The 27,170-nt window shown below is 41.3% G+C and overlaps 1 protein-coding gene across 6 annotated transcripts; it reads left to right on the top strand.

Annotated features, from left to right (window-relative positions):
• The first annotated feature begins 141 nt into the window (after positions 1-141).
• Positions 142-26,761, top strand: LOC133124779 (ly6/PLAUR domain-containing protein 6B-like). 6 transcript variants are annotated; one of them, XM_061236259.1, is made up of 5 exons: positions 142-306; positions 22,409-22,558; positions 22,702-22,800; positions 24,143-24,273; positions 25,969-26,761. In XM_061236259.1, exons 2-5 carry the CDS (start codon positions 22,438-22,440, stop codon positions 26,137-26,139), a joined length of 522 nt encoding a protein of 173 aa, XP_061092243.1. In that variant the 5' UTR covers positions 142-306; positions 22,409-22,437; the 3' UTR covers positions 26,140-26,761. The 6 variants fall into 6 exon arrangements, with proteins under 6 accessions (XP_061092243.1, XP_061092242.1, XP_061092241.1 ...); XM_061236258.1 differs by lacking the exon at positions 142-306 and adding an exon at positions 311-421; XM_061236257.1 differs by lacking the exon at positions 142-306 and adding an exon at positions 691-781.
• The last annotated feature ends 409 nt before the right edge of the window (positions 26,762-27,170 follow it).

Below are 27,170 nucleotides of genomic sequence, written 5' to 3'. Positions count from 1 at the left end.
CATATAAATAAAACATTTCTAAAATAGGCCTATTGTTTGGCAACACTATCATCGGGAATTAGTTGCCAGTGTGGACGAGAGAGGTTTTAGGCTTGAGGCTATTTTTCTCGTCTCTTCCCTTTGGGGAGAAACGACTTCACCTGCCTTGGCTATATCTCCGCCTCCGTGTTGCCCCGCCCTTCTCCAACCGCGTGTCAGTGGTCGGGACTGGGTGCTTGTTGTGGAGCGGGATTGTTGCTCAATTGGGAGATCTGATATTGTCCTCAGCTGAATACTGTCTATAAACTTCCTTACTAATCAGAAGAGGTAAGAACGTTCTTAATGATTTATGCAGTGACTCACATATCGGCTGTTTTATTTTAGAGTGCATTGATTCAGTAAAAAAACAAACTTTGAGAACACACGGAAGTTTAAATGCAAGGTTAGCCATTGTCCGACATAAATCAAAGACATTTTCCTTTAAAGGTTTCTGTGTTTTGACAGAATGTTGATTCACAATAATGTGCTAAATTATAAAACTGACCGATAGGATTTTGCTCCAGCGTTTCTTTTTCAGCTAGCCATTGTGTTTTCAGAGCGTTTGCAATCTATTTAGCGCTGAACGTCTAGTAGCCAGCTGTTTCAGACGTTGTATCCAACGGACAAAGGCCATTGTGATAGGCTTATTGAAGATGTCTGGAAAACTTTTATGACTGACAATGTTCATTTGTTGCGTCTTGAAACGTAATGCTACGCAGCTTCTGGACAAGGATAAATAATTATGAATCCATCCCAGCTGCGGGTATGAAAGCTTGAAGGCTCCAGTCGTTAAAGCAGGGTAGTGTAGAACAACGAAACTGGGCGAATACAAATAACTTTTGAAAACAAAATTAAGCCTTAACACGATAACAAGCTATTGATAGAGGTTTAAAAAAAAAAAAAAAAAAAAAATATATATATATATATATATTTTTTTTTTTTTTTTTTGCCGTGATGCGATTGTAGACTGACCTAGGAATCTTCCGACCTCTAAATGTAGGCTAGTTAATGTTTATCCATTTAAGACAGCTGAGGGTACCATATTGGGAACTTGTTTGCGGTCAAGTAAAGAGTCCAAACACGGAGCCACTCACCCTTGTTTGATCCTGTCACTTAACACTTAAGGAAATCTCTGTGAATATAAAGGGTACTGGTCATATACCCTGTAAGCTAAGTAATGTAATTTAAATTCAATACAAGCATTTATTGTTTCACTCCATTAGAATGGCTCCCCAGTCCCCCGCCAAATGTCGTCTTCTCTCCTTGGCTTTGCTCGGTGTGCATTTATTGAGAGAGTTTGCTTGTGTTACTGTCACTCTTTCTCCATTCTGTTACTTTCTGTTTATCACCCTGCAGCATTGGTGTGCATTCCAGAATTAAGCATTTAAAGGCCTGTGATTGGCTGGGCCAAGCTCTGGGTAAGATCGGCTCTGGGGAGGAAAAAAAAGACAGGCTGTTGTGTAGGAACTCCTAACCTGGAGTAGGAACTCTGCCAAAATGTCGGTTTGTGATTCCAGTTCATGTCCTGGGTTCTACTGGTGGCAAAGGCCCCGGCTTTGGCCGTGTGGGGAACTGGCATATCTCCACACATAGTGGAGATCCGGGTGGCTTCGGTCCAGGAGCTCGTATTGTTGTTGTTGTTGTGATAACAAGCTCTGTTTGTGTGAATGCTGGGTCTCACCCCTGCTGGACGTTTGCAGGCTGAAGCCCCCAAAATCTTACCCTCTATGTTTGTCTCGCAACCCGAAACTGTGGCACATCACCGCTCAGCAATGCCTCCGGTCTGACAGGTTGGCCCCTGTTGCCGGGAGATTAATCGGTGCGACCCGGACGGTTCTATCTCAAGAGGAGTTGGGGGTGGAGGAGATCTCAGTACATCAGTCCACTTCCTTTCCATCAGAGTGGTCAAGAGTGAGGTCACTACCCCCTCTTCCTGTTGTGACACTGACTGGCAGGGCGGATCACAGGCAGGTCTGTTCCACTTGAAGTCATACTGGCTCTGTAGAGTGCCTTTCTGATTAGGAGGGAGGGAGCGAGGGAGAGGGGGACAGGGGGAGGTAGGGCAAAGGGATGGTGAGCAAGAGATGGTGGGAAAACATAGAGGTGTGTGTGTGTGTGTGTGTGTGTGTGTGAGGGGGGGTGGGGGGTGGTGTGCCCATTAGCCCCCCACAAACTGCTGTTTTGATGAATTCACCATTGAAGAGAGAAGAATTCACCATTGAATTTCCTGCCAAAGTGATGATGTTTACAGAGCGGGGCAGTTGGGGCCCTTCACAACTATTGACCATGAACAAACAAGTAGATATCTAAAATGTGCAATATTATGGGGGCAGAAAGTGGGTCAATACCCCCAGCATCTTTTGTGGAAAAGAGCATACGTCAAGCATTAGCACTACTGAAACCTGGGGATTTATCCAGGGCCATTTTATGTGGGGAATGCACCTTTTGTTTTCTTTCTGTTGCCTGTGTTTTCTCACTTGGGTGTAGTATCATTGTGATGAACACAGTGGAGATGAGATATATAGCTAACAGTGTTATCAGAGAATGGAGATAATGGGACTCTGGTCAGGGTAGTGATAAAACTGTGTGTCAGGAGTTTCACTGCTGATTAAGGATTTCTGCTGGGTTTTTGAAAACGGCATCATGTGTTTTCAAAACCTATTGTTGCCATGCAGCTTTCTCATACCTACTGTGTACTCAGCCTGCCTTGATATTTGTTGCAGCTGTGAGTGGTTTGTACCCTAATAGTGTGGGAAACCAGCAGTAATCATGGTAGTTGCAGGTTCATCCACTGCTCTAATGAATGCCATCCTGGATTCTGGTATGCCTGAGGGACGCAACATTGTATTTGTACTGGTGCAGTTTTCCCTCTATTGCGAGTCCCAAGAATTCCAGCAAAGCTTTTGTAGAGAAGGATAGTCAGCCTGGATATCATGGCTCTCGGCTCAATTTTCAACTCAAACCCATTTTTCAAATCCAAAACGAGAAGTGATCATTTTTGTGGTCGCATCAACTTTGAATAAGATGTTGGTCTGGCCTTGCAGTATCTTGAAGCTGTTATGTAAATGTTTTTCTGTTTGGGCTGTCTCTGGTGTTTTAGGGTGTAGTGTGCCACAGGCTTGTCCTGTTCCCAACCTGTAAGAAACCACAGGAATCCAAAGTATGGATACTTCAGTTCTTCAGTCACTGGCACAGTGTTGTAAAACTGAACTCACAAAGGGGAATCAGACCTGCAGTTGTTAGTCAGGAACTCGCAGTAGAGCCACGCAACACTCATTAACTTTACAGCTTTGCGTAAAGTCGGTTCGACCAACCTTGTTAAATTCAACGTGTACATGTGCCCTCTCATGCTGAGAAAGACAGAGAAAAGAAAGAATATGACAGAGAGGGTGACGTTTTTTCAGTTTTATGGATATGACACATCTGTTGCTCTCTCTTACACAGCGTCAGTGTTTCGGCTCGACACGATTAACCAATTAACGTCTGGACTCCTGTATATATCACAATATTATGTTTGATTAAAATCATTCAAATTAAAATGTGCTGCCTAACAAGAATAAAAATGATTTATCCTTCCTGTATATCTCTAGTTGCCTTTAAAGGAATATCTTGAAATAATTTCTCTCATTCTAAGTTCTCCTTGTTAAGTTGGGTATCTCACTCTCTTCGCTATGGTGACTATCAAATATTAGAGCTTGGTTCAGTTTTACACAAGTGACTCTTCCTTGTCCATATAGTACAGTTATATTTTTATAGAGAATCACATTAGATATCGTTCCTAGAAGACCTCTTATTCTTGTTAAAACCTCGTCATGTTAATGAAATATAGTACGCCAGTATAATAGACTGGCCCTGGATTGGACTGGAAGTGGTTTCACCCATTATTGCTGTCAGTCACGCTTTGCTTGGTGCACACTGCTGTGCGTGTTGAGCATTCGCGATTATTAAGGCTCCTAAATCTTCTGATTCTGATTTCTGAGGACATATTGCGTGTTTTTTTTGTTTTGTTTTCTCTGTGGGCATAGGGAACATACTCACACACACACACACACACACACACACATAATTGAGTCAAATTGAAATCTCAAAGTTTAATTTGCCGGTATCTCTTCAGCTGTCTTGTCAGAACCCCACAGTAGTGCAGCTTACAGCTAGAGCACATTCAGCCTTAATGGTTAAGGCTGTTTGAAGGGTAAAAAATCTTAAAAGGAGAGCAACAGAACTCTCGATCTCTCATCGTCCAGGAAGATTAGACCATTAGAAAAGCGCTGTCAACAAAAGAACCAGCAGAACGAGGCATGACATGGATGGGCCAAGCTTTATTGATCCTCTTGTAAATGCAGAAATGCATTGTGATTCTTTAATTAAAACCACTGAAACCCTTTCTTCGCCTAACGAGCAGCTTAAAATGAAATAAAGTTAATCGCCGCTTAAAGGGCCTGATTATTCACTCTATCAAACTGGCTACTTGAGGGTGAAATGTGAAGGTACCCACTTTTAACTGAATGAATTGTTGAACAGGACGAGTGCAAACTCCAAAACGATTTAATAAAGTTGTAAGCGTTTCAAAGTGTTTTGGCCGTTGGTATCCTCGTGGGAAAATACAGAGTTTTTTTTAGAAGTAAAACAGGTGAAAAGTTCACATTTAGTTTAACTTTTAATTGATCTAAAGTTTATTTAGAAACAATTATCCCATTAAAGACTTATTGCAGCCTTTGCCTTTACAAATAAATCAGGAAAATAAAATGTGTGCTGTTGGAAATTCTACAGTTGGTGGTCACATTTTGTGGTTACTTTGTGGTTATTATCTGAGCAGTCGGCAAGCATTGCTCTGTGGCCCTTTAAATTGTAAAGGGTAGAGGTCAAAGGTCAGGATGATTATGCTGGATTGGCTGTTTGTTCAGCCGGACGCTTTTTCTTGTGCATACAGTATGATGATTGTAGTATATCTTTACTATTCCTCTGTCGCAGAACTCATGCACTGTCCACAGGAGATCTGTACCTGCACATTACTTACATCTTTCCCCCAACACAGTAGGTCCGGTATCATGTATATTTATATCAAAAAAATGTATAAGATGCACTGCGCCACTGCAGTAGGAGTTGAGTACAGCCAGTACGCAGCATTACACCATCTAGTGACGTGGCGTACTAGAACAGGAGTCAGGCCTTTCGGTGTGGGTCTGGCGGCCAATGTCATTTTTAAAGGCCTAGCGCTAATATGGAAAGGAATTCATAATGGTAAGCAAGTCAACCTCTACGGGGAAAAATGGCCATGTCTTTGCTGTGTTGGCCAGTGTGGGGCCAATTCTGGTCCTGGAGGACCTGTGTGTATGCTGGTTTTTGTTACCACCAATAGCCCCTGGCTAAATTAGCCAGACACTGGTTCATTAGTTGACTAGACCGCAGCAACAAGTTTCATTGAGCGCATCAGAGAATGTAGCTAAAATGTCAGATCACGTGACCAGTTGTGCTAATAAGGTAATGAAAGGCAGGCCCTCTTTCCACACCCCTGGTGTAGGCTAATGACATAAGCTCAGATCTGTGATGTCTAGGCTATAGGGCTTTTGCTGTGTTCATAATGAGAGCCTTTTCTGAGAAAACCCTTGGGAGGGCCAATTTACAGCCCTTTAAAAAAAGGCAAGATTACAGCTGTGCTCTGGAGTGTTTTAAAAATAGCTCACAGTTGTGTCTGGCAGCAGAAAATCAACAGGTCTCCTAAGCTTGTCCGAGCAGGTGTCCTGGGAGCATATTTTGCATAGCCTAATCAGTGATCCAGTCCAGAAGGGATCACGGTATTCCATCTTAGCACTCGATCTCTCTGCCTGCATACCTGTGAGAAGAGAGGTAAGCTTGTATGATCCGGCATGGTTTGCCGAGGGCATCCCAGGTACCTGCCTTATGGCTGGTTGCCACTCATACCAGCTATGTGCCATGCCTGATTTTTATTTATTTATCCGGCCTTAAATATAGTATCTGGTGACATCTGTGCAGTTAACTGAGCGTATACTTAACTGAATGTATACTTACCTGCTGAAATTATAGGGAAAAGCATTGATTGTCTCGACACTGGTACCTTACTGTATGTGATTAAGAACACATACTGTTTTAGTGTGGGATCAGCTGTTGATTTTGACTGGCTGGCTTTTGCGCATGTGTCATACAATTTCCAAGTATGGTTTGATTTAATTGCGTGTTATCACGGGGGGAGGGCGGAATCCAGGCCCACGACACCCGAGACTGGTCCTTTTCGACCCCTTTTTACCCGGCCGAACTGCTCGCTGCCTGAATAGCAGGCGAATTAAAGCGTTTCGATTTCTCCTGTGAAAGGGCGCACAAAGAACGGCCTTGTTCAGGGGTCCCGCTTCTCCGAGGCACTGTGGAACCTGCAGTTGGAGAACCGGGAGGGGTTGGGGAGGTGCCGCCGGATGGCTAATTAAGGTGACCTGGTTCCTCCCTCCCGTGTAATGATGGTACAGAAGAAGGGTGTCGGGTCAGTGTGCACAGGAATCGGGTTAAGTGGTGACATGTAGTAACATGCAGTGATGGAGAATTTGGGGAAGTAAGTAAGACACAGGGAAAATACTGAGAAACTTAACTGTTTAGTAATTATAGTTTATACAGTATCTGTAAGTAAGAGCCATACAGTGTTCTCTAGGACTTTTTGGAAAAGGAATCCCTACCAGGGACAACACTGTTGGGATCTTGGCGTCAATCTGCTGGAGGCTAACCCCCCCCCCCGCAAAAGGAAATATGAAAACAAAAACAAACTGGGTGTGTTGATTCAAGAAAAGAACAAAGATTTTCAGAAAACCCATGAGTAATGTACCCGGCTAGCAGTTGAGAAGGAGTCTCGGTTGACCTGACCATATAATTTCTGCTGTTTCTGCACGTCTTGTTGAATTGCTTGCATATCAAAGCCTGCTCAGTCCAGGAATGTTTATGTGCTTTTTCATGTAGATACGATTTATTGCTGCTTTAGCCCAAATTACCTCCCCTCCCCCAAAGAGCCACAGTCCGATGTCTGCCCAGAGTCTTTGCTCTGGATGTCGAGCATGATTGGAGTCCCTCTCATTGACCTTTAGGGCGGGAGCTGTTGAGGTCAACCCTGATTGGGGTCCTTCTCATTGACTACCACACTCCAGACATGCTACACAGCGGGGTGCCATCCTGTTCCTTTAGACAGGAAAGGTGCTAAACCTTAACAGGGCATTGTGTGGAGTGCTTTACAACAGGGTATCTGTCTTTCTGGGCGGTCAGCATCGGTAAACAGGCCTGTAGTGGAGTCTCAGGCTTTATATCCCTGCCGGTTAGCTTTAAGTATGCTAACCCTGCCACTTCCTGTAGAAGGGGCAGCTTGGTAATGAGTCTGAGTGGCGGGAATCTGTGTGGAAATGAGCCTCAAGCGCAGATTGATTCTTTTCTCATCCTGTTTTGTTTGTGTTTTGTTTTCCTTGAAGGTTGAAGGCTGACTGCGTAAGAACTTATTTTATTCCTGTGAGTTTTGACCTATGCCAATGCAGGTAAACTTGCGGTTTTACAATCTTCTTAAAAATGTGCCTCTTTTAAAATCTTTTTAAGGCTTGTGGAGAATTTATTAGTTAGCATTTTTTCTGTGCACTGATCTTATCCTTCTGATCACTTCACAGGAAAAGTGAAACGGTAAGCGCTGTATTCATGAAAACTGACACAAAGAAGATTTTTTGTTGCACATATGCAGTCCAAAAGGCTGAGACCGCTAGTGAAAATGTTCTAATTCACTACAAACTTTTTCATTACAGATTACTATGTTATCCGCAAACCAATCTGAGTGAGAAGTTGGATCTTTGAAAAAATTTACATGAATTTCTTTATTTGGTATGTCCTTCTTTTGCTTTAATGGCAGCGTGCACTTGAGCTGGCAGGACTCCACAAATTTGTCCAAAACCTGGTGATTCATGTTATCCCAGCATTATTTGACAGTGTTCCAAAGAGAATCTTGTGATGCTACTGAATGCTTGGCTTTTGTCAGTCTTCAAGTGTCCCCATAAATGTTCAATGGGGTTGAGGTCAGGTGATTGTGGATTGTGCAGCACTCCTTGCTCTTCTTTGGTCTTCAAGTAGTTCCGGCAAAGCTTTGAACTAACTTTCATTTGTTTAACATTCTTCAAAATCCTAAAACTTTCTGTTTATTTCAAGGATTTTCAATGTGGTCTCAGACCTTTGGAGCCCACAGTTGGTGGATAGGTTTAGCACTTTGCATAGGTGTGTGTCCTAGGAACACCACTGGAAAAAGGGGGGTGGTATTTTAATGGGTTTATAAAAATTATGTGCTCTTCATTTTACCTCATAAAAAGGATCTCCACCCCTCATATCATGGTTTCCACAGTAACCAGTCCCATTGAGGAATGTGCCGTGTAAATGCCGTAAAATAGGAACTTCTGAACCATCGTACCTCTCCTCACATGAAGGAGGCAGGTTTCCAACTGATGGTCAGAAGAAATGTAAACTGAGCAGAAGACTCACATAAGCCCTCTGCAGAACCTCCCTACACAGCATGGGGAGGTTTGATTTATCTCACCCGCTTAAATGTGCAAAGCTATACCCGCACGCCGTAACGTGACACTGCCATTTTTCACAGCCGTTTTGAATAGTCAACACAGGATTTGTGTTTGCTATTCTTCTCCGGCTCTCTACCTGAATGTGAGGGGGAAACTAAAGTGCCTGGAATCCGTGTGGAGAATGTGTGCGATAGAAGGGGCATAGAGATGTGGCTGTTGTTTTTAAATTTGACACCAGGGTCACCTATCGTACACATATCCCCTGTGAGAAATGTGAGAATTGTTTGGATTTTAATGATTTAAGTCCACTTGCTAATCTATTTAATATAATTATTATCATTAGCATAGCTTTATCCACTCCTTCAACCTTATTTTGTCGAAACAATAATACTGTTTGAGAAACCTACCTAATTAATGTGATGCAAATTGAACAAAAACAAACTTGATTCGTGCCAAGGATAATGTCAGTATCAACTACGCTGCATGAAAAGATTCTTGACTATTATTTTTCAGAATCGGACAATGCGCGTGTAAAGCTGTAAATTCCTCTTAACAGTTTTGCTTTTCAGAAATACCATTCTCATTGTATCTTGTTCACGATATTGTGCCCTTTCATTCAGAATATGGCTTGAGCTGATTTACCAAGTCTGGATTTTTATAGATTAAAAAATGTCCAGAAAATGCAGTATTGAAAAATCTCTTGTGGCAAGTTGTGCTTTTTATCGGTCATGTACAAACTTGGTATGCACTGTCTTGCGGCAGAATGATTAGCAGAACAATGACTAGCATAGCCTCATTTACAGACCGTATGTCATTATTTATGGTACTGGTAACTTTTAGCATGGTTGGTTTTTGACGTAGGATCTTGTTAGGTATAAATACAAACATGCTAGGTACCATTTTTCATGTGAAATGGCTTTACGGTTCACAAGAAGATGGTTTTAATTTGGATTAAATTTAAAAACCAAAAATGCAGAATGATTAATTGCTTGTGGCAGCCATGTTTTTTATCCAATCATGTCCAGTTGTTTTTCGATGTAGCATGTAGGGACCAGTACAAACATGCCATGTACCAAATTTTCTGTCAGTCAGACTGTCAAAGGTTTTTTTTTGTGTTGATGATAGATGATTTTGTTCATCTTGGATCTGGCAGGGCTGGTTTCAGGTCTCTGCAACAAAGTTATGAAAATGTTTCACTTTTAACTCTACTACTTTTAACCCCTTTGTGATTTTTTGGGAAGGTATGGCCTTGGGTCCTCCTTCCTGTCCAGCACTTCCTGTTTATCCCTGTGCCAACAAGATGAGGTAATTCATCTGTCAGCAGTGTTGCGTACAGCAATTCAAAGAATTGTAACAATATACAGGTGACATTTTGCCAAAAATGGAAGAAAGGGAGTAATGCTAAAGGGGAATGATTCATGCAAGTAAGAAAGAAAGAGAAAAACCAAGACATTTAAAAAAAAACTTCAGGGTTTCAGGGTTGTTGTTTTTTTACTTTAATTATCTGTTTCTACCAATACCTGTTCAGTTTATTCTTGACTTCTTTTTTTTTGTAACAGTAGCAGTGTTTGCATATTATCCAGCGAGATATGTTCTGATAATATGTTATGTTCTGAATAAATTGGGTTTCCGAATTCAGGTTTTCTTTAAGTATCCTTTCAGTAAGAAACTTTTCTTTAAGTTTCTTTAAGTAATGCTTTCAGTGAAGACAGCAGTGTCCCAACTGAAATTGAAACCTGAAACCTTTATTCTGCTTCCCAAACCCCTGCTCCACACCACTGCCCATTTTGGGTTTTGTAATGATAGCTTGCATCACTTGGCTGGTGTTGAACCAGCTATCTAGCCACTGATACTTGTGGACGTATTGTATGGTACAGTAAAATCTAACTCCCTATGGGATAAGCCATGTTTGAAAAGGATCTACACAACACTCCTGATCTATAGCTTGATCTTTTGTGTCAGGTCACCCTGTGCCGACACAGTCACTGAGAGTAATAATTAAGCTGTCAACATGTCAGCTAGCAGGTGATTCTGAAACACTGCTCTCTTGGAGGACTGTAAATGTGAGGATCACTTAAGATGGACCTCTGAAAGGTAGCACATATCATTAAAATGAAAATATCAGTCGGAAAAAAGTAGGGAAAGAAATTACAAAAAAGATAGCTTAACTTAATATTGCAAATATGTTTGTTCATCTGAATTTGATAGTGGGCTTCATAAATCAAGTTGGCAATAAATGATGCGTCTTATAGAAGTTTAATTGATTGTAGGTGTCAACTCTAAGAATGAGCAGCTTGGAGGTGTATGTACCTTCAAACAGGAATAAACCAGAGCAAAGCTTGGAGTAGAGTAGCTCTGAGCTATAAATCTGCACCAGGGAGACAACATGTCTCTCTTGGAAACTTGGAACAGCTGAAATCTTTGGCACCAATAGCACTAGTTTTCTCTTTCAAATCCAGTCACGACCGTTAGATTTCACACTTTTATCTTGATTGAACTAGACCGATACCTCCTCCAGGGCAGATCAGTGTCTGGGAGTGAGTTACTGTTTAAAGCATGAATGACTCCAGTTTTATCTTTATCGCTCGGCTATATAGGTTTACCACCCCGGAGTTAAAGATCTGGACAGAACCATGCATGTTTTGTTTTATCCTTTTTTTAGTGGTTGTGAATTTTAGTATTTCACATTTACTGCTGTTGTTATTCGGTGTTACATATTTTATATTTGAAAGACTTAAAAAAAACTTTAAAAAAATAACAAGGGATATAATGGTATAATCCAGTTTAATTGTATAACAGCAGGTTTGTGTGGTATCTCTGCTTCACTTGATGTTTGTTCCAAATGCTATATACAGTGCATCCGGAAAGTATTCACAGCGCTTCACTTTTCCCACATTTTGTTATGTTACAGCCTTATTCCAAAATGGAATAAATTCATTTTTTTCCTCAAAATTCTACACACAACACCCCATAATGACAACATGAAAGAAGTTTTTTGAAAATTTTTGCTAATTTATTAAAAAGAAAAAACTAAGAAATCACATGTACATAAGTATTCAACAGCCTTTGCTCAATACTTTGTTGATGCACCTTTGGCAGCAAATACAGCCTCAAGTCTTTTTGAATATGATGCCACAAGCTTGGCACACCTATCTTTGGGCAGTTTCGCCCATTCCTCTTTGCAGCACCTCTCAAGCTCCATCAGGTTGGAAGGGGAGCGTCAGTGCACAGCCATTTTCAGATCTCTCCAGAGATGTTCAATCGGATTCAAGTCTGGGCTCTGGCTGGGCCACTCAAGGACATTCACAGAGTTGTCCTGAAGCCACTCCTTTGATATCTTGGCTGTGTGCTTAGGGTCGTTGTCCTGCTGAAAGATGAACCGTCGCCCCAGTCTGAGGTCAAGAGCGCTCTGGAGCAGGTTTTCATCCGGGATGTCTCTGTACATTGCTGCATTCATCTTTCCCTCAATCCTGACTAGTCTCCCAGTTCCTGCCGCTGAAAAACATCCCCACAGCATGATGCTGCCACCACCTTGCTTCACTGTAGGGATGGTATTGGCCAGGTGATGAGCGGTGCCTGGTTTCCTCCAAACATGACGCCTGGCATTCACGCCAAAGAGTTCAATCTTTGTCTCATCAGACCAGAGAATTTTGTTTCTCATGGTCTGAGAGTTCTTCAGGTGCCTTTTGGCAAACTCCAGGCAGGCTGCCATGTGCCTTTTACTAAGGAGTGGCTTCCGTCTAGCCACTCTACCATACAGGCCTGATTGGTGGATTGCTGCAGAGATGGTTGTCCTTCTGGAAGGTTCTCCTCTCTCCACAGAGGAACGCTGGAGCTCTGACAGAGTGACCATCGGGTTCTTGGTCACCTCCCTGACTAAGGCCCTTCTCCCCTGATTGCTCAGTTTAGACGGGCGGCCAGCTCTAGGAAGAGTCCTGGTGGTTCCAAACTTTTTCCATTTACGGATGATGGAGGCCACTGCTTCAAAGCAGCAGAAATTTTTCTGTACCCTTCCCCAGATTTGTGCCTCATTTTAGTCATTTAGTCAATTTAGTCAATTCCTTTGAATTCCTGCTTGGTTTGTGCTCCGACATGCACTGTCAACTGTGGGACCTTATATAGACAGGTGTGTGCCTTTCCAAATCATGTCCAATCAACTGAATTTACCACAGGTGGACTCCAATTAAGCTGTAGAAACATCTCAAGGTTGATCAGTGGAAACAGGATGCACCTGAGCTCAATTTTGAGCTTCATGGCAAAGGCTGTGAATACTTATGTACATGTGATTTCTTAGTTTTTTATTTTTTAATAAATTTGCAAAAATTTCCAAAAAACTTATTTTATGTTGTCATTATAGGGTGTTGTGTGTAGAATTTTGAGGAAAAAAATGAATTTATTCCATTTTGGAATAAGGCTGTAACATAACAAAATGTGGGAAAAGTGAAGCGCTGTGAATATTTTCCGGATGCACTGTGAAAAGCATGAGTCACAGTGCCAGAATTTGACCAAAGATAAGGCTCTTCAAAAGTGATCTAATTATATTTGCGTATGTATTTATTATTTTATTTTGTGTTATGGGGAAAGAAAATCAGGTGAGCTCACACACTGGTCCCTTTTAGGCCTGCTATGATGCATTAAATGTACAAAAGGTAAGATTTTTATGTTAAAACATTGTTACCCCATTGTTAATCCCTTTCTATCATTGGAAAAGGTTCACTGACATGTTGACTCACCCTCTGTGTTTACAGTCCTTAAATTCAGGTTTCTAAATATACAGTTGACAGTCTGTACCAAAACTGTACAACAGTTCTACAATAATTAATAGGTTGAAAATTGTTTATAATTGCCACAGCCAATAAAGTTTCAACATCACAGAGCAGGGGGAGGGATAAGCAGTTTTGTGGTTTGAGGGTGTTTGTTGCTGCAATTCCTCTCTTGACCATTAGGAGTAAAAAATGACCTATTGTACCTTTAAACCTTTGGTAAACTTAGTTAAAACTTAATTAAAGGCCTACACACATATTTTTTGTGTTTTTGAGCTTTTCATATCATTCTGGAGCTTTTGATTTGTGTTCCATACTGATTCACGTAAAGCAGTTGCAGTTCTGGTTGAAGTATATATATCTTAGGGTCTAACTACTATTTTCCTGTACTGCTTGTCAAATTATTTCCCACGTGACATGAAGTATGTTTTTGCATAATTATTGTTGCTAAATTTCAACACCGAGAGCTGACCACAGAAGGTGGAGGGGGCAGGGGAGGGGGAATTGGGCTCTGGGCACAGGTTTAGGTTTAAAAAAATTTTTAAAACCTGCGTCCCTGTTCTTTGCAAACGTTTTGTCAGCGTTTTTAGATGCTCAAACCAGAAAATAAACGCTGATGCATGTGGGCCTTTAAACACAGCAGCACCACTCTGGTGAAACTGCTCTCATGCCACTCACAGAAGTTCTGGCTGTTCTCAGTTTGACAGCTTGTAGATATTCTGGGCGAAGAGTTGACTAAACACCTCTTATCAGGAAGGGTAGCAGGGGCGGATGCTTTACGGCACTTACTGGTTGTCAAAGGACCTCTGTTTTGGAATGGAATGTCTTTTTCGCTTTACAAATGGTAAAAACAAAAACATTACTGACATTTGTGCTTTCAATCATTTTATTGAAATGTCATAAAAATTTCAAATAACTTAAATAAAAATCAAATAAAAATATGCATCTCTGCATGCAAATATGTTATACTATATAATATATGATATTATAGTGGGATATTCAACACTGTAAAAAAAATAAAAATAAAACAATTGTGAAAATAACTTGTGGAAGAACCTATGCACTTGTAAGTCGCTTTGGATTAAAAGCATCTGCTAAATGACAAAAATGTAAATCATTTCTTGAACTGAATAATATAATATAAACTCTATTATTCCATCAGGCAGTTCTTTGAATAAACCGTGAAATCCTGTCATTTTTACAAACTGTTCACTGAGAAAATTATTATATATATATATATATATTTTTTTTTACAGTGTATGTACATCTATTTTCTGCTGTGGCTTTCAGGACTGGAGTACTGGAGTAGGGTCTTCCCCAGCTTATCTGCAAAAAATCATCAGACCCTACACCCCTGCCAGACCTCTTCGTTCAGCCTCCACAGGCCGCTTGGCACCTCCCCCTCTCAGAACCTCCACCTCACGCTCACGACTACTGTCTGTTCTGGCTCCACGGTGGTGGAACGAACTCCCCGTTGAGGTCAGAACTATAGAATCTCTCCCCACCTTCAAGCGCAAGCTGAAGACACACCTCTTCAAACAGCACCTCTCCCCATCCCTCCCTACCTCCCTGTGAACCTTAATTGTTGTCTCTGTGACTTGCTTTGTGTATCGGTATTTTAGTTGGCTAGGTAAGCAGTGTTTGGATAGTTAACTTTGGTCACTTTTGCTCTGTTTGTTTGTTTGTTAAAAAAAAAAAAAAAAAAAAAAAAAAAAAATGGCCCTTGTCCTTATCTTTGTTGTACAGGTAGCAGTTGAAATTGTACTTACCTCTAGGGTCTTTCAGCGAACTTATCCCTGGGTATGGGTATGCACTTTGTTGTACGTCGCTCTGGATAAGAGCGTCTGCCAAATGCCAATAATGTAATGTAATGTAATGTAATGAGTACTTTCGCTGTTCTCTTGTAGCTGGCAGAACCTGACAGCATTGCTTCATCAGGTTTCACTTTTGCTTTGTCTGATTCCTACTGCTTTCAGCTTACCAGTCACTAGAAATGTCACTTAGCAGTTAGCTTTGTTATAATTAATCACAGGGTCTCTTATCCACAGAATGGCCTGAAAAGACTATACTTGATATTCACTGTGTAGTGTTGGTTAAGATGTCACGCAACAGACAGCTCTGGGCCATTATGTATACAAGCTGAGTCTGTGGGGACCCACAGCCAAACTGTCAGTCAGGTTGGAACTTGTTCACTCCTTTACTTTTTCTTTTTTGTTGTTGCTTTTTTGCTTGTTTTTTCAACCTACATTCTGCAGTTGCGATTGAAGATCTCTTGATTATTTTTCAGCTTGTTGAGACCCATTCCAGAGATTTAGAAAAATGTGCAGTTTTATTGTGTTTATTGTGATTTTCTTTGACTCTGTATCTTTTGAGTTTCTGCTTTCTGCGAGGGATTGCACCTGTATGTCTAAAGCACTGCATTAGAGTGTGCCTTCCTCAGGTGTGCTCACCTGACAGCCAGTGAATCCACCGCACTGTCTGACAGACGTAGTGCCGATAACCAGAACGCCATGTCTCTCACTGGTATCACCTGGTATCCTGCGGGTACTTGAATCTACTTACCTGAAAGCCACAATTACTCTACAGCACTATATGAGAGAGCTAAGAGCTTATCAGAGCAAAGCCATGCCTCACTGATTACAGCTGGTAACTTGTATGTACCTGGAGGTACTTACTTTGATAGGAATGTATGTAATGGTAACCCATGCAACCAAGTCTGACTTAAAATCAACATTGGAAATTTTGTGCTGCTACTGCGTCTTCCAGATATAGTCACCTGATAACTTAGCCAGGGCTCTAACTTGGTCATATAGGACAGAGTCTGCTCTCAGCATAGTTGCTGCCGACTGAGCCACTCCCAAGTTTGGCTGTGCATACTTTCTGACCTCCCATGAGTCTGCCATACAGATTTACGGCCCCCTCTAAAACATTTTATGGATGTTTGACTTTGCATTTAGAGCTCAGAGGGCTGCTGCGGAGCTCAGGTTAAGAAAGAGGTCACAAGGAGGTCACAGACGTCAAACTCTCTGGACCATGTTAGGTCGTGTCATCAGTCAACTGAAGACCAGCCTGAGGGCACCTTTGGGTGCTCTCTGAAAATGATTCATGCTTTTCTTTGTGATCATGTCATTATATGTCCAGTTGTGTTTTTAAAAACGTGTAAACAAACTGCCTTGGTGCCTTGAAATTCGAATGCTTGTGCCAAACACATTATAAACATGCAGTATATACACTTGCTCCTCAAGACTTGTACATGTGTAGTGAAGAAGGAATTTGCTCAAAAAAAGGCTTGATCTGGAATTTCTTTTTTGTTTTATACATAATTTTTTACTTAGTTTCCTTAGTAGACTAGTGTACTGTATGGTCTTAGAGAGCACGCACCTGTTGGTGTTGAGGAGGAAATGTGGCGTGTGAAAACAGAAAAGCAACATCAAGTGATTCTGTAATCCTAATCATCTGCCTTTCCTGTCTCATTTTTTAGCCTTAGCTGCACCTGTTCGACTAATGAGTCTGCAGGATCAGCTGTCTGTCTCCTCCCCTGAGTGTGTGTGTGTGCACGTATCTGTCTGTCTGTCTGTGTGTGTGTGTGTGTGTGTGTGTGTGTGTGTGTGTGTGCGGCAGGCTTTGGCTCAGTGGACCGTTTGTGAAGTACTAAAAGTAGGGCTTGAGAACTCCATTCATAATTATTTTCAAGTTCACCAAACCTAAAACAATTTTGGAGTCTTTGATTAAAAAACATATAGGTTCCCCTTGTTAGCTACCTGAAATCTGCTGTCCTTGTACGATTGATGTCTCTTGTCTTCTCTTGCCTTGTTTTTTATCTTATTTTCTGAGATATTGGGCTTGCTTTTAATCCATCAGATTATTTTGATATTTTGAGAGTTTTAAACTTTCAGTGAGAGGAAAATGGGGGATATGGAGTAAAGAGTTCAGTTGAATGCTTGCTTAATCTTTTGCTTAATTGGTGTCACAAGGAAGCTATGGCTCTGTATAACCCCAGTGTCTGCACCATGCATGTAAATCAATGGGAGAAGCCAGCATGAAGAAAAGCCATATTGTCCCTGTTTGAACAGGGTGGATATAGAATCATGCCCTCTGCTTCCCATGCAGAGATAAAATACCTTTTTCAAAGTTTTTAATTGTTAGGTATTTGGGAATTGTTTATAGGTCATAGGATTGTAGGTCAGAGGTTAAAATCCAGCAAAAGTAAAGCCTGCAGATTGTTGAACTGATAAAAAAAAAAGAAAAAAAAAAAGCACTTTACCAGTGAACTGGGTCTGACGAATGGCACCACTTTGCTTTCAAGTTGGACTGCGGTGGGGGTTCATTGTTAAGCTATTTCTAGAGGGTGGGGTGTGTAGATTCTGTTGGAAGATGTCATATGCAATTACAGACATGACAAACTGGCAATGGCTTCAAGGCCTTCAGTGACGGCCCAAGATTTACGGGAAACGTGAGCATTTTAAAATGAGTTGGTGTCGTAAATATGTTGTTTATTGGGCACTAAATGCATGTGTGAAGTTTTATATAAAAATTGTGTTTAAAAGTATGAAAAAATGCAAAGAAATCCATTCTAAAGTCGTATCTACTTGGAGCCCATTCACTTTCGGATGTTGTATTGGCAGCAATGATGTTGAAGAAATATTCAGAGTCAATAGTTGCTCATTACAAATCTTTTGTTTAAAATAAAACAGATTAATCTGGGGAATCTGTGTGCTCCGTGCAATAAGCTCCCAGAGACCAGAGAATTCCAAAGTAACAGTAGGAAGTATCCTAGTCTTTATACATTATAGCTAACCAATCAATTGTCATATAACATCACATTGTCTCTCTTAACCCGCCTTAATATTTTCTGTCACTCTATGAAAGCTGAGCTGTCTTAACCTTTCGCCTCTATAATGACGCAGGCAAATTGGGCTGGTGATCACTAACTCAAAACATTTTTCGGCAAAGACCCACATTGCTTGACCTGCATCACTTAGTCAAAACAGGTCGTATCCAATGGCATGGTTTGTAAACACCTGATTAAGTGTTCTCTGCACTTTCATTAAACAAACTGTACTTTGCAGCTCAATGTGTTTGAACAGACATGCAGTTCTAATTGCTCATCCTGACTTATTCACTTCTTCTCAATTCTAACCATTTCACAGTTTTAAAAAAAGCATTTAAATCAAACTTCATCTTTATTCTAAACATTCCTGGTTTTCAAGTAAGAGCATTTTGGTCAAACTTCAACAACTCTCTGAAAGCAGAACCATTTAATTTTCAGCTCACAAAATGAAGAAAAATGTTTCTTGATAATTGATATAATAAAAAGGTTTTTCATTAGTCTGGTCGATCTATTATTATCTCTCATTACGTTCTGAGCAGTACACCTCACACTGGGAAGGATTTACCAGTGTCAATGTCCATGAAATCTCATCCAATCAGCTTTTTTCTCTGCTGTCTCCATGTGTATCTGGACTCCTCCTTTGGAATCCTGATTGAATCCCTCTACTGTCACAATGAACCGGAGTCTGATTTTTGACTGATGGACTAAATAGCCAATCGTATTTTTATTTGTAGCAGATGGGAGTATTCATCACACTGTTACAGTTCTCTGCTGCCATGCTTCGTGTATTGGCTTTCTGCAGTGATGTTGGGATCGAGTTAGGCCTGTGCATGCGACGGACCAATGGCGGGTAGCTTGATGGCGCTCTGTTTTATCGCAACTAGCTACTTAGCCACCTTAAGTGAAGATTGCTGAAGGAGGGGAACCAGTGGCTGTGGAAGAAGCGAAGGATATTCTGTATGACTATGCACGGTATGTCACTGCTTATGTCAGGGGTGCCCAGTCATGTGCCATAGAAGGCTTAGAGTATGAGTATGTTTTCATTTCAACCTATTATAACCTATTTCTACCCCATCTGATTTTGCTGATTGATTAGATGATTCGATGGTGAGGTTTAGAAACTAGAGAATGTACGTGCTTTAAAAAAGAGGGGATGCATGTCCTCTTGAGGAGAGGTTGTTTGTCATTATGTCTTATGCTGGTAGATTGACCTAGCACTTTCTTTGAATTGGGTCTTCATAACACATGTAAGATAGATTATGACAAGTTTAGAGCAATGAAGTTATGAAGCATGTGATGAGACAATAGTAATGCCATATTACATTTTATAATATTAAGGTATTATGAATGCTACTTAAGATCTATTTGGCATCCACTTGAATACATTCTCAGAGGAGTAAATATCATCTTTTTTTTTGTTATTTACTCTTGGTGTATATCATTATTTGCTCTTTAGTGTTGGGGTCATTATCACTAGCATTGTAGCTCATATATCTGACATAAGCAAACTCAAAATATTTGTAATGTGACCGTATATTTGGATGTAGACATGAAGAGTCAGTGCATCGGTCTTTTGTAATGTAGTGTTGTGGTTTCCCCTGATGGAATGTTGAGTGTTGTCATACACGATATTGTCTTGTCACATGATGGCAGCAGTCTGGCTGGAGACTAGAATCCTGATGATAAAATGAATGAGCTAGTATCTGCTCTGGAAGTGTCAAAGAGTGTCTGTCCATAGCAACAGTTCTAACAATAATAAAGCTTTCCCCAGGCAAGTGTGCATATTAGCCCTGTTTAGCGAGCAAACATAGCTGGGAATGTGTGCTGGCGCCACCAATTGTTTTTATTTTGAAGACAGCGTGTTTTGCAGGCCTCTTTTTTGTTGGTTCCTAATGAATTTAAAAAAGGTTTATCAAATGTACCTTGACCAATTGAATGCCACTCCTTTCCTCATATGATTCCATTCTGTTGTATTGTTGGTCAAAATATGTCATCCATTCATAGTTGCAGGGATTATTTGTGCCCTGTTTTTTAGTGCTACATAAGGCAAATTAAAAAAATGACATTTTGAGGGCAGGCGCCTGTTTGTCGAAAGGATTTGCGTGTTTGCAACCTAAAGCAGCTGTGCTTGTGTGATGTAAATCTTCCAGTTCATCTCTTATGCGCTGTGACAATTGCATTCTCTTTTCTAGAATGCATTTCATACATATATCGTTTCGCACAAAAACCTTTTTGGGAATTTTATTTAAATTCACCTGGACATCATTTCAACCCTATTTGAAACAACAGGAGTCCGGTGGAAAAATGATAATTCACTCAGGGAAATACACAAGGTATATTTTAATGTGTATAAGGGAGCCAAAATGGAGGACAGAAAAGGAGATTGTTTATATTCTCTGAATGTGACAGGACTGTCTGTGGGCTGTCATGCCACTATAACCACGAATGCCCTTTCACTCTCCTCCTCTGCTTCAGTGGCTCTGTCAATCAGCTGGCTCTGCGGTATTGTGAGTCCTGGTTTATGGGCAGGTCTGATGGGTCTGACAGCGTCTTTCGCTTTACTTCCCAAAGCAAGGAGTCACCACGGCGCCACCCATCCGGCACCAGAACGGACCTCTGGACCCGTGCCAGGGTCCACGTCGTGCCCCCTCCCCCCTGTTTCTGTACCCCCCTGTCTTGTGAAAACACACACACACACACACACACACACACATACACCCAGTGTGGTCTGGGAAAGAGGGCGCTCTTTTGACACTCTCATTACACTGATCCAATGTATCCCTCCCTGCTCTGCTGCCCTATTCAGATCAGACCCTTTCACCGTGATTGAGACAGGGCCCTCCACACACTCGATCTAAAAGGCGGTACGATTAATTTATCATTGAACCGCGGGGGGACGTATAACGGGAGTAAATCCCGCCGCTTATCCGTGTACTGCTCAGCACAGCTTTGTGTCGAGGACAAGACTCCACAAAATTACTCTCATGGCAAGAAGCTGGCCAATTAGCCCCCTCTGTTTATGTTCTTATTGTCAAGAGCCTCATCTTCAGCTGGCAAAACAAACTGTGCCTTTTTTTGGGGGATGCTTGCTCTCTCTTTCTCCTTGTTGGCTCCATTGTGACCCCATCAAAGGCTTTCTTCGGCTCATCCCAGGTTCAATTCCCCCTTGCTGATGGGTGCTACCTGTTCGGGTTCAAAGGTTAATGGTCAGAGGTCAGGGGATAAGACCGCACGCCCAGGGCCTGGAAAAGGATGTGAGCGATTCAGCAAGCCTTCTTTCAGACTTTGAAGATCATTGTGGTTCACATGACCGCAGACCCAGCTTAACCTGCATTGCCTACATAAGTATACAGCTGCAGATGTGGATTAAAATTTTTAATTAATGTTTTATTCATATAATAATAATAGTTATTATTTTGAGCTTTTTGAGATAATGGTCAGTGTAATATAATGTACCTTAGTTTTAGTAATATAATATATAAATGTTTTTTAGAAGCTGTTTTTATGGTATTCCTGGTAAAAGTTTGACTGTTTTGCAACAATTCCATCCATTATTTAGCCTGCTTATTTCTGGTCAGGTTTTTGGGGGGTGCTGGAATGTATCCCAGCATGCACTAGGCAATAGGCAGGAATACTCCTTGGGCAGGCCATCAATCCATCGCAGGTCAATTTTGCTAAAATTCTTTCCCCAAAATAAGAAGTAGATTAGAAGTAAATACATTGGTTTCTAAGTACTTTGGTAGCATAGATGTCTGCAAGTAATTTGTCAGAAATCAAACCAAACTGAAATTGGCAGCAGAGCAGAGAGAAAAGTTGTGACACCGGCAATCGTGGGAGCGAAAACGCCACTCAATGCCATGTACTGAATTTTTTTTTTTTTTTTTAAATTCACAACAAAATAAGCTCATTTGGAGGCTCCATCACAGACAAAAGAGGAAACTAAGTTTGAGGAAAAGTGTGAAGACATAGTGTTATCTCCTCTGAGGGCAAATCACAGGTTCTATCAAATGATGTGTTGTACTTGTAACAGCCTGCTACTTTTTACTCTGACAGCTAATTATCCCCTAAGCATTAAATTACAGGTTCAGATGCTACCTGCTTGTCTTGGCCCCTGCTGAATAGAATTGCTTTGCTTTTCTCCCAGTTTTTATTACCTGAGCCAGCTTACTGGCCCAGTCTCATGGGGGGGTTGACCTCAGCACCTCCTATTCAGACCGTGGGTAAGGGTGAGTAATGATCTCTCCTCCGTGTTCCAGGCGTGGTGAGAGACCATCGTCCCGTGGTGATGGCGTTTTCTGTCGTCCTGCGTCACACCACGCTCCTGCAGGTCCTGCTGGTTGCAGCCATGTCTGATGAGAGGAACGTCAATCACATCAACTTCTACAACATCGTGCCTCCCGCAGACGGTAGGCTTTATGTTCTCGCTAACCAGCGTTTCATTGTACTGATGCTAGGGCTCAGTGTAAAGGGGAAAGCAGATAAGGCAAATATAGTATACAATTTTGAATTGTGAAATTTAAAAATAATAAATAATAATGTATCTCCATAGTGACCCCTTTCCCCAAAAGCTTCAAGTGCTACACCTGCGAGCATGCCGTGGACAACTACAGCTGCAACCGCTGGGCGGAGGACAAGTGGTGTCCAGAGAGTGAGTGCTCAGCAGAGATGTGAAAGATAAATTATAGAAAGTGTTTGGCTGCAGTTATTGCTGCTAAAGTGATGAAAGCAGTTAAGTCTAAGGGGGCATTTACTTTTTCTCAGGGTGTTTGATGACTATTTCATTTCTTTATGAAAAAAGTTATGCAAAAATTGTGTTACTTAGGTTTCTTTGTCTAATACTATAATTTGTCTAAAGATATGAACCAATTCAGTGTGACAAATATGTGATAATGGAAGAAATCAGGAAGGGGGCAAATACCTTTTCACAGCACTGTATATAGATGGATACATGCAAACACACACACACACACACACACACACACACACACAAAAGAGGCCTAAAAGAGTGCTCATGGTCAAGGTCCCTTGCTGGCATATTGACTTCACCGTAGATGTTGCCTAATTGGATGAGCAGGATCTCAGGTAGGGCCAGTCACTAGAGACGTCTCGTATATCGCAGGAAAATGGCTTTTTAGCTGACCATGACATTGGTAGAAGCTGCTTATTAAACCAATGGTCATTAGGGCCAGTGCGGGCGGGTGTAGTATGGTAACTGACCTGGGCTCTGACCTCATCTTCATTCTGTCGTTGTGTATAATCACTTGCTCACAAAGTGTCAGTACATTAGTTTTGATTGATTTCTCAGTTGCTCGTACAGAAACGATGAACATGGTGATTTTCTTTCGGTGCCAAATATGTAGGGCCCAGCATATTTTCAGTTCATATTTTCATAAATCTGGAAATTGATTGGGATAAAATTTTCATGTCCTTACAATGAATCCCAAACTTATATTTGTTCATATATCAATTAAACATTCTTATTCAAAACCAAAAAATGCAGCACAAAAATAACACGCTAATATAAGCATTAAATAAAATCCTGGAGTTATTTGGAGTGCAAATTGGTTTAGTGGTATTGAATAGTTTTAATGTTTTAAACTTAAATGTATTGCTTAAATATATACATTATACCTGTTTCTGCAGTTGTATGGGCTTGTTTTACCTTTCAGTCCCAAGAGTGCCATATGCCTCTCAAGCGTAACTATTGTAAAATCCCAAGAGTGCCATAAGACACCATAAGACCAACCGTTTGCGGTATCTTTTCACCCAATCAAAATAACTGCCATATGTTTTGAGCGGCAATTAAAACCCTACTAAAATTTCTCAACTTTCTCAACCTCAAAACCCCTTGGGATCTGGATGGAGCCGGTTCATAGCAGGCTTGGGACGGAAAGGGTTAATGCTTTCACCGGCAGTGGCGCACTGGAAAAAGTCTAAATGGCTGACGCTGGGGGGGGTTAAAGTGTGTTTCTTGTGCACCTGTTTCACAGATACACAGTTCTGCATGACTGTGCATCACTTTACCGGCCACGGGAAGACCAAGTCTGTGACCAAGAGGTGTGTGAGCAGAGCGGACTGTTACTCTGTGGGCTGCCAGCACCACAGAGACGCCGAGCACATGGTGAGTCTCACACACACTGCCCGCCGTCAGTGTGTCAGTCGAGGATTTCACCATCCTTTTCACTGTCTGACTGCTATGATTTGTAAGAGATGTGATTGCAGTAACATGGCCAGGTATAGGTTAGCTGCTAACTATAACATGGGTAGACGACTCTGGATGGCTACATGCTAGTTTTTGTTCCTACTAATTACCTTAGTTTTAGTTTTCAGGCAACTCTATAAACTATGCTGGTTCACTCCTGTACTTGAGCACAGTAAAATCTTTAGCATACACTTGCAGTTTGTGGCTGTCGATGGTGCGTATACAAGTGTCAGTTCAAGATATGACTGAACTCATAAAAACATTAAGAGCTGAAGTTGTCACAAAGTCCTGAAATGGATCGGTCCTTGTTGTGCAACCCTGAACTATAACTAAATACCAACTTCACTAACGTCTGTTAAATGGCTAGCTATTTGAGAAACGCAGGAACCATGGAAATAAATCCTACATAGTATGCCTTTAAGTTTGGCTGGTCTAAATGCAATATTAATACACAACAAATTCCCCTTTATAGCCTTACAACTTATGCCTATAACAAACCGTATCTTTATAATTATGAAGGTGGCATTAAGAACCGACAAAAATCAACTGATGGCCAGGCTGAGAGTAAGAACCATTCTTTACCCTGCAATAAAGCAAACATCGTTAATGCACAAGGCCTAATACATTTCCGTAATGTTGTGACATTAAATTATACTTACAGTAAAAGCACATTGTCAGCATTTTTCTTTCTTGCTGTTCCATTGTGGGAATTCCATTTTTCTGCAGATATGAGGATCATGCATGACACTGACAGCATGGAAAATGGCCATAGAGAGTAATTAAATATGTTTTTAATAAGCTGCTAGCCTGCTACTGTTCTCTCTGTGTTGGTACCATCATTTCCTCCTTTGCTTGCTTTTCTCCTTTATTTATAGAATATGGTGTTATGGGGGTCAGTCCTCATGGAGTTCAGTAGACACACAGTCTACCTACTTTATAGGCTGTCTAGACATCAGCTGACCTGAATCAGCATTGTAGCATAACATTCTTCTTCATAAGCAAAGTCCTTCCTGACCCTGACACTGAAAGCATGGCATGAGATCAGAGACTGATTTAAGAGATTTGTGAGGTTTGTGGACTTGCTTCACTTGAGCTGCCCAGTAGTTTGGTACATTGGCAGAGGTTTGAGTGGAGATAAAACTTTTTTTCTTCCAGATTTAGTTTTTTGTGAAAAACCAGATCTGGGTTTTGGATCATTTGTTTTTGATTCAAATACTTTTCTATGCTTTACTGGGCTTGCCTAGTGTATTAACCTATGGAATACCCTCAAAGTGCAGACCCCACCTTCTGGTCCTCTTGGTTAGTTCAGTTTCACCGAGCACAGAAAATATTTGAATCCAAACAATTATGTATTTGACCCGGGTCTGGTGAAAACATAATGTATGAGTGAAATTCACTCAGCCTTTCCCTTATATCTTTCCTACCATCTTCTAAAAATATTTACCTCACTGGCTTTGTTGTAAGTTGCATGCTGGTAAAAACAGTGGAAACGGTACCTGCAGAAGTAGCACTGAAAACAATCAAATGCTGAAAGCAATCAAATGTGAGTTTTAATCCAAGTGTCCTAATTGGTCTGTCCTTATTCAATGCCCTGCCCCTCTCTGCTTTTCTCAGGAGTGCATATCCTGCTGCGAAGGCATGGCCTGCAATGTGGAGGTCCCGACCAATCACAGCACAGCAGTGTTCTCCATGAGACACACCCCCAACGACTCTGCGTCGTCCGATTGGGCCTGGAGGGTTCCGATGCTGCTTGCCACGGTGTTCACGGTGACGGTGGTGTTGTGATGCCAGTCACGGACCTGTAGAGTCGCTGTCACACGGACTGTGGAACTAACCGACTCTTTGCAACTGCTCTGTGGATGGGTGGAAGAGCTTGGTGCGGACGCTGTCAAACAGGCCAGGCCTGAAGCCTCATTACGAGATGACAAACGGAGACCCGTGTCCAAACAGAATTGCTTTTTTGACTTACAGGGGGTCAAAAAATCGCACGCGTTTGTCTGACCTCAGGGTGCTCATACAGCAAGAATGGTTAATCCGTTTGTAACTCGAGGACATGCTGTGTTTGAGGCAAAAGGGCCTCAGCGATTGACCCCAGGTATTGCACGTGGCCCTGCGCCGTCATTCGTAACACACAGGATCTGACAGGGGTATTCAGGAGCACCTAGGGCTGGACTCAATTAAATGTTAACATTCATGGTTTTCCATATGTCAATCAGTCAGCCTGAACACTGAAGATCCATAGTCAAACAGTACAGAGGCCACAGATAGGACATTATGGCATCTGTTAAGGACTTGATACAGGTCTGTGACTGTGGTTCTGCGATGGAGATATTGGATTATGGAGCACTACTGGTTTGCAAATCAAATGTGAATATTCACTAACTTATTAAATAAATGGTCATTAATGCTTGTAGGATAATGTTTCTGATTTGCTGTGAAAGTGACCGTGTCACTGTAATTGCTGAACACAAACCATAACTTCTAAAATACTGTATAGGCCTGCCAACTAGGTTAATTTTGTTATTTAGCCAAGTAGCCTGCTAACGTGATACTAAATTGTAGCTCAGGGTAAAAACAAGGGCAAATAACGTGAGGTGAAATGTGAAATGAAAAGCATTATGTTTCCCTGTGCTGCATTATAGTTATTGCGCTTTATTAGTTTAGCCTCATCCTTTAAAAGTGGTGTGTATTCAGTACAGTGATGATGCTGCAATTGCACGGCATATAAACATGGAACCTTGGCGAGAACATCTTATTGAATTTACAGCAAAAAAACATCATCTAGCAGACAGTGTAATATTAAGATGAATGTTTTA

Source organism: Conger conger, chromosome 3 (assembly GCF_963514075.1).
Source record: "Conger conger chromosome 3, fConCon1.1, whole genome shotgun sequence".
NCBI classification, from domain to species: Eukaryota; Metazoa; Chordata; class Actinopteri; order Anguilliformes; family Congridae; genus Conger; species Conger conger.
Note: the sequence above shows the minus strand (reverse complement) of the source record. Positions and strands in the feature narration are given on the sequence as shown.

Coding starts and splice junctions, on each gene's coding strand:
- LOC133124779 (XM_061236256.1), top strand. CDS start 21,325: ATGGGTGCTACCTGTTCGGGTTCAAAGGTTAATGGTCAGAGGTCAGGG. Junction 22,559..22,701: donor CATCGTGCCTCCCGCAGACG/GTAGGCTTTATG, acceptor GTATCTCCATAG/TGACCCCTTTCCCCAAAAGC. Junction 24,274..25,968: donor ACAGAGACGCCGAGCACATG/GTGAGTCTCACA, acceptor TGCTTTTCTCAG/GAGTGCATATCCTGCTGCGA.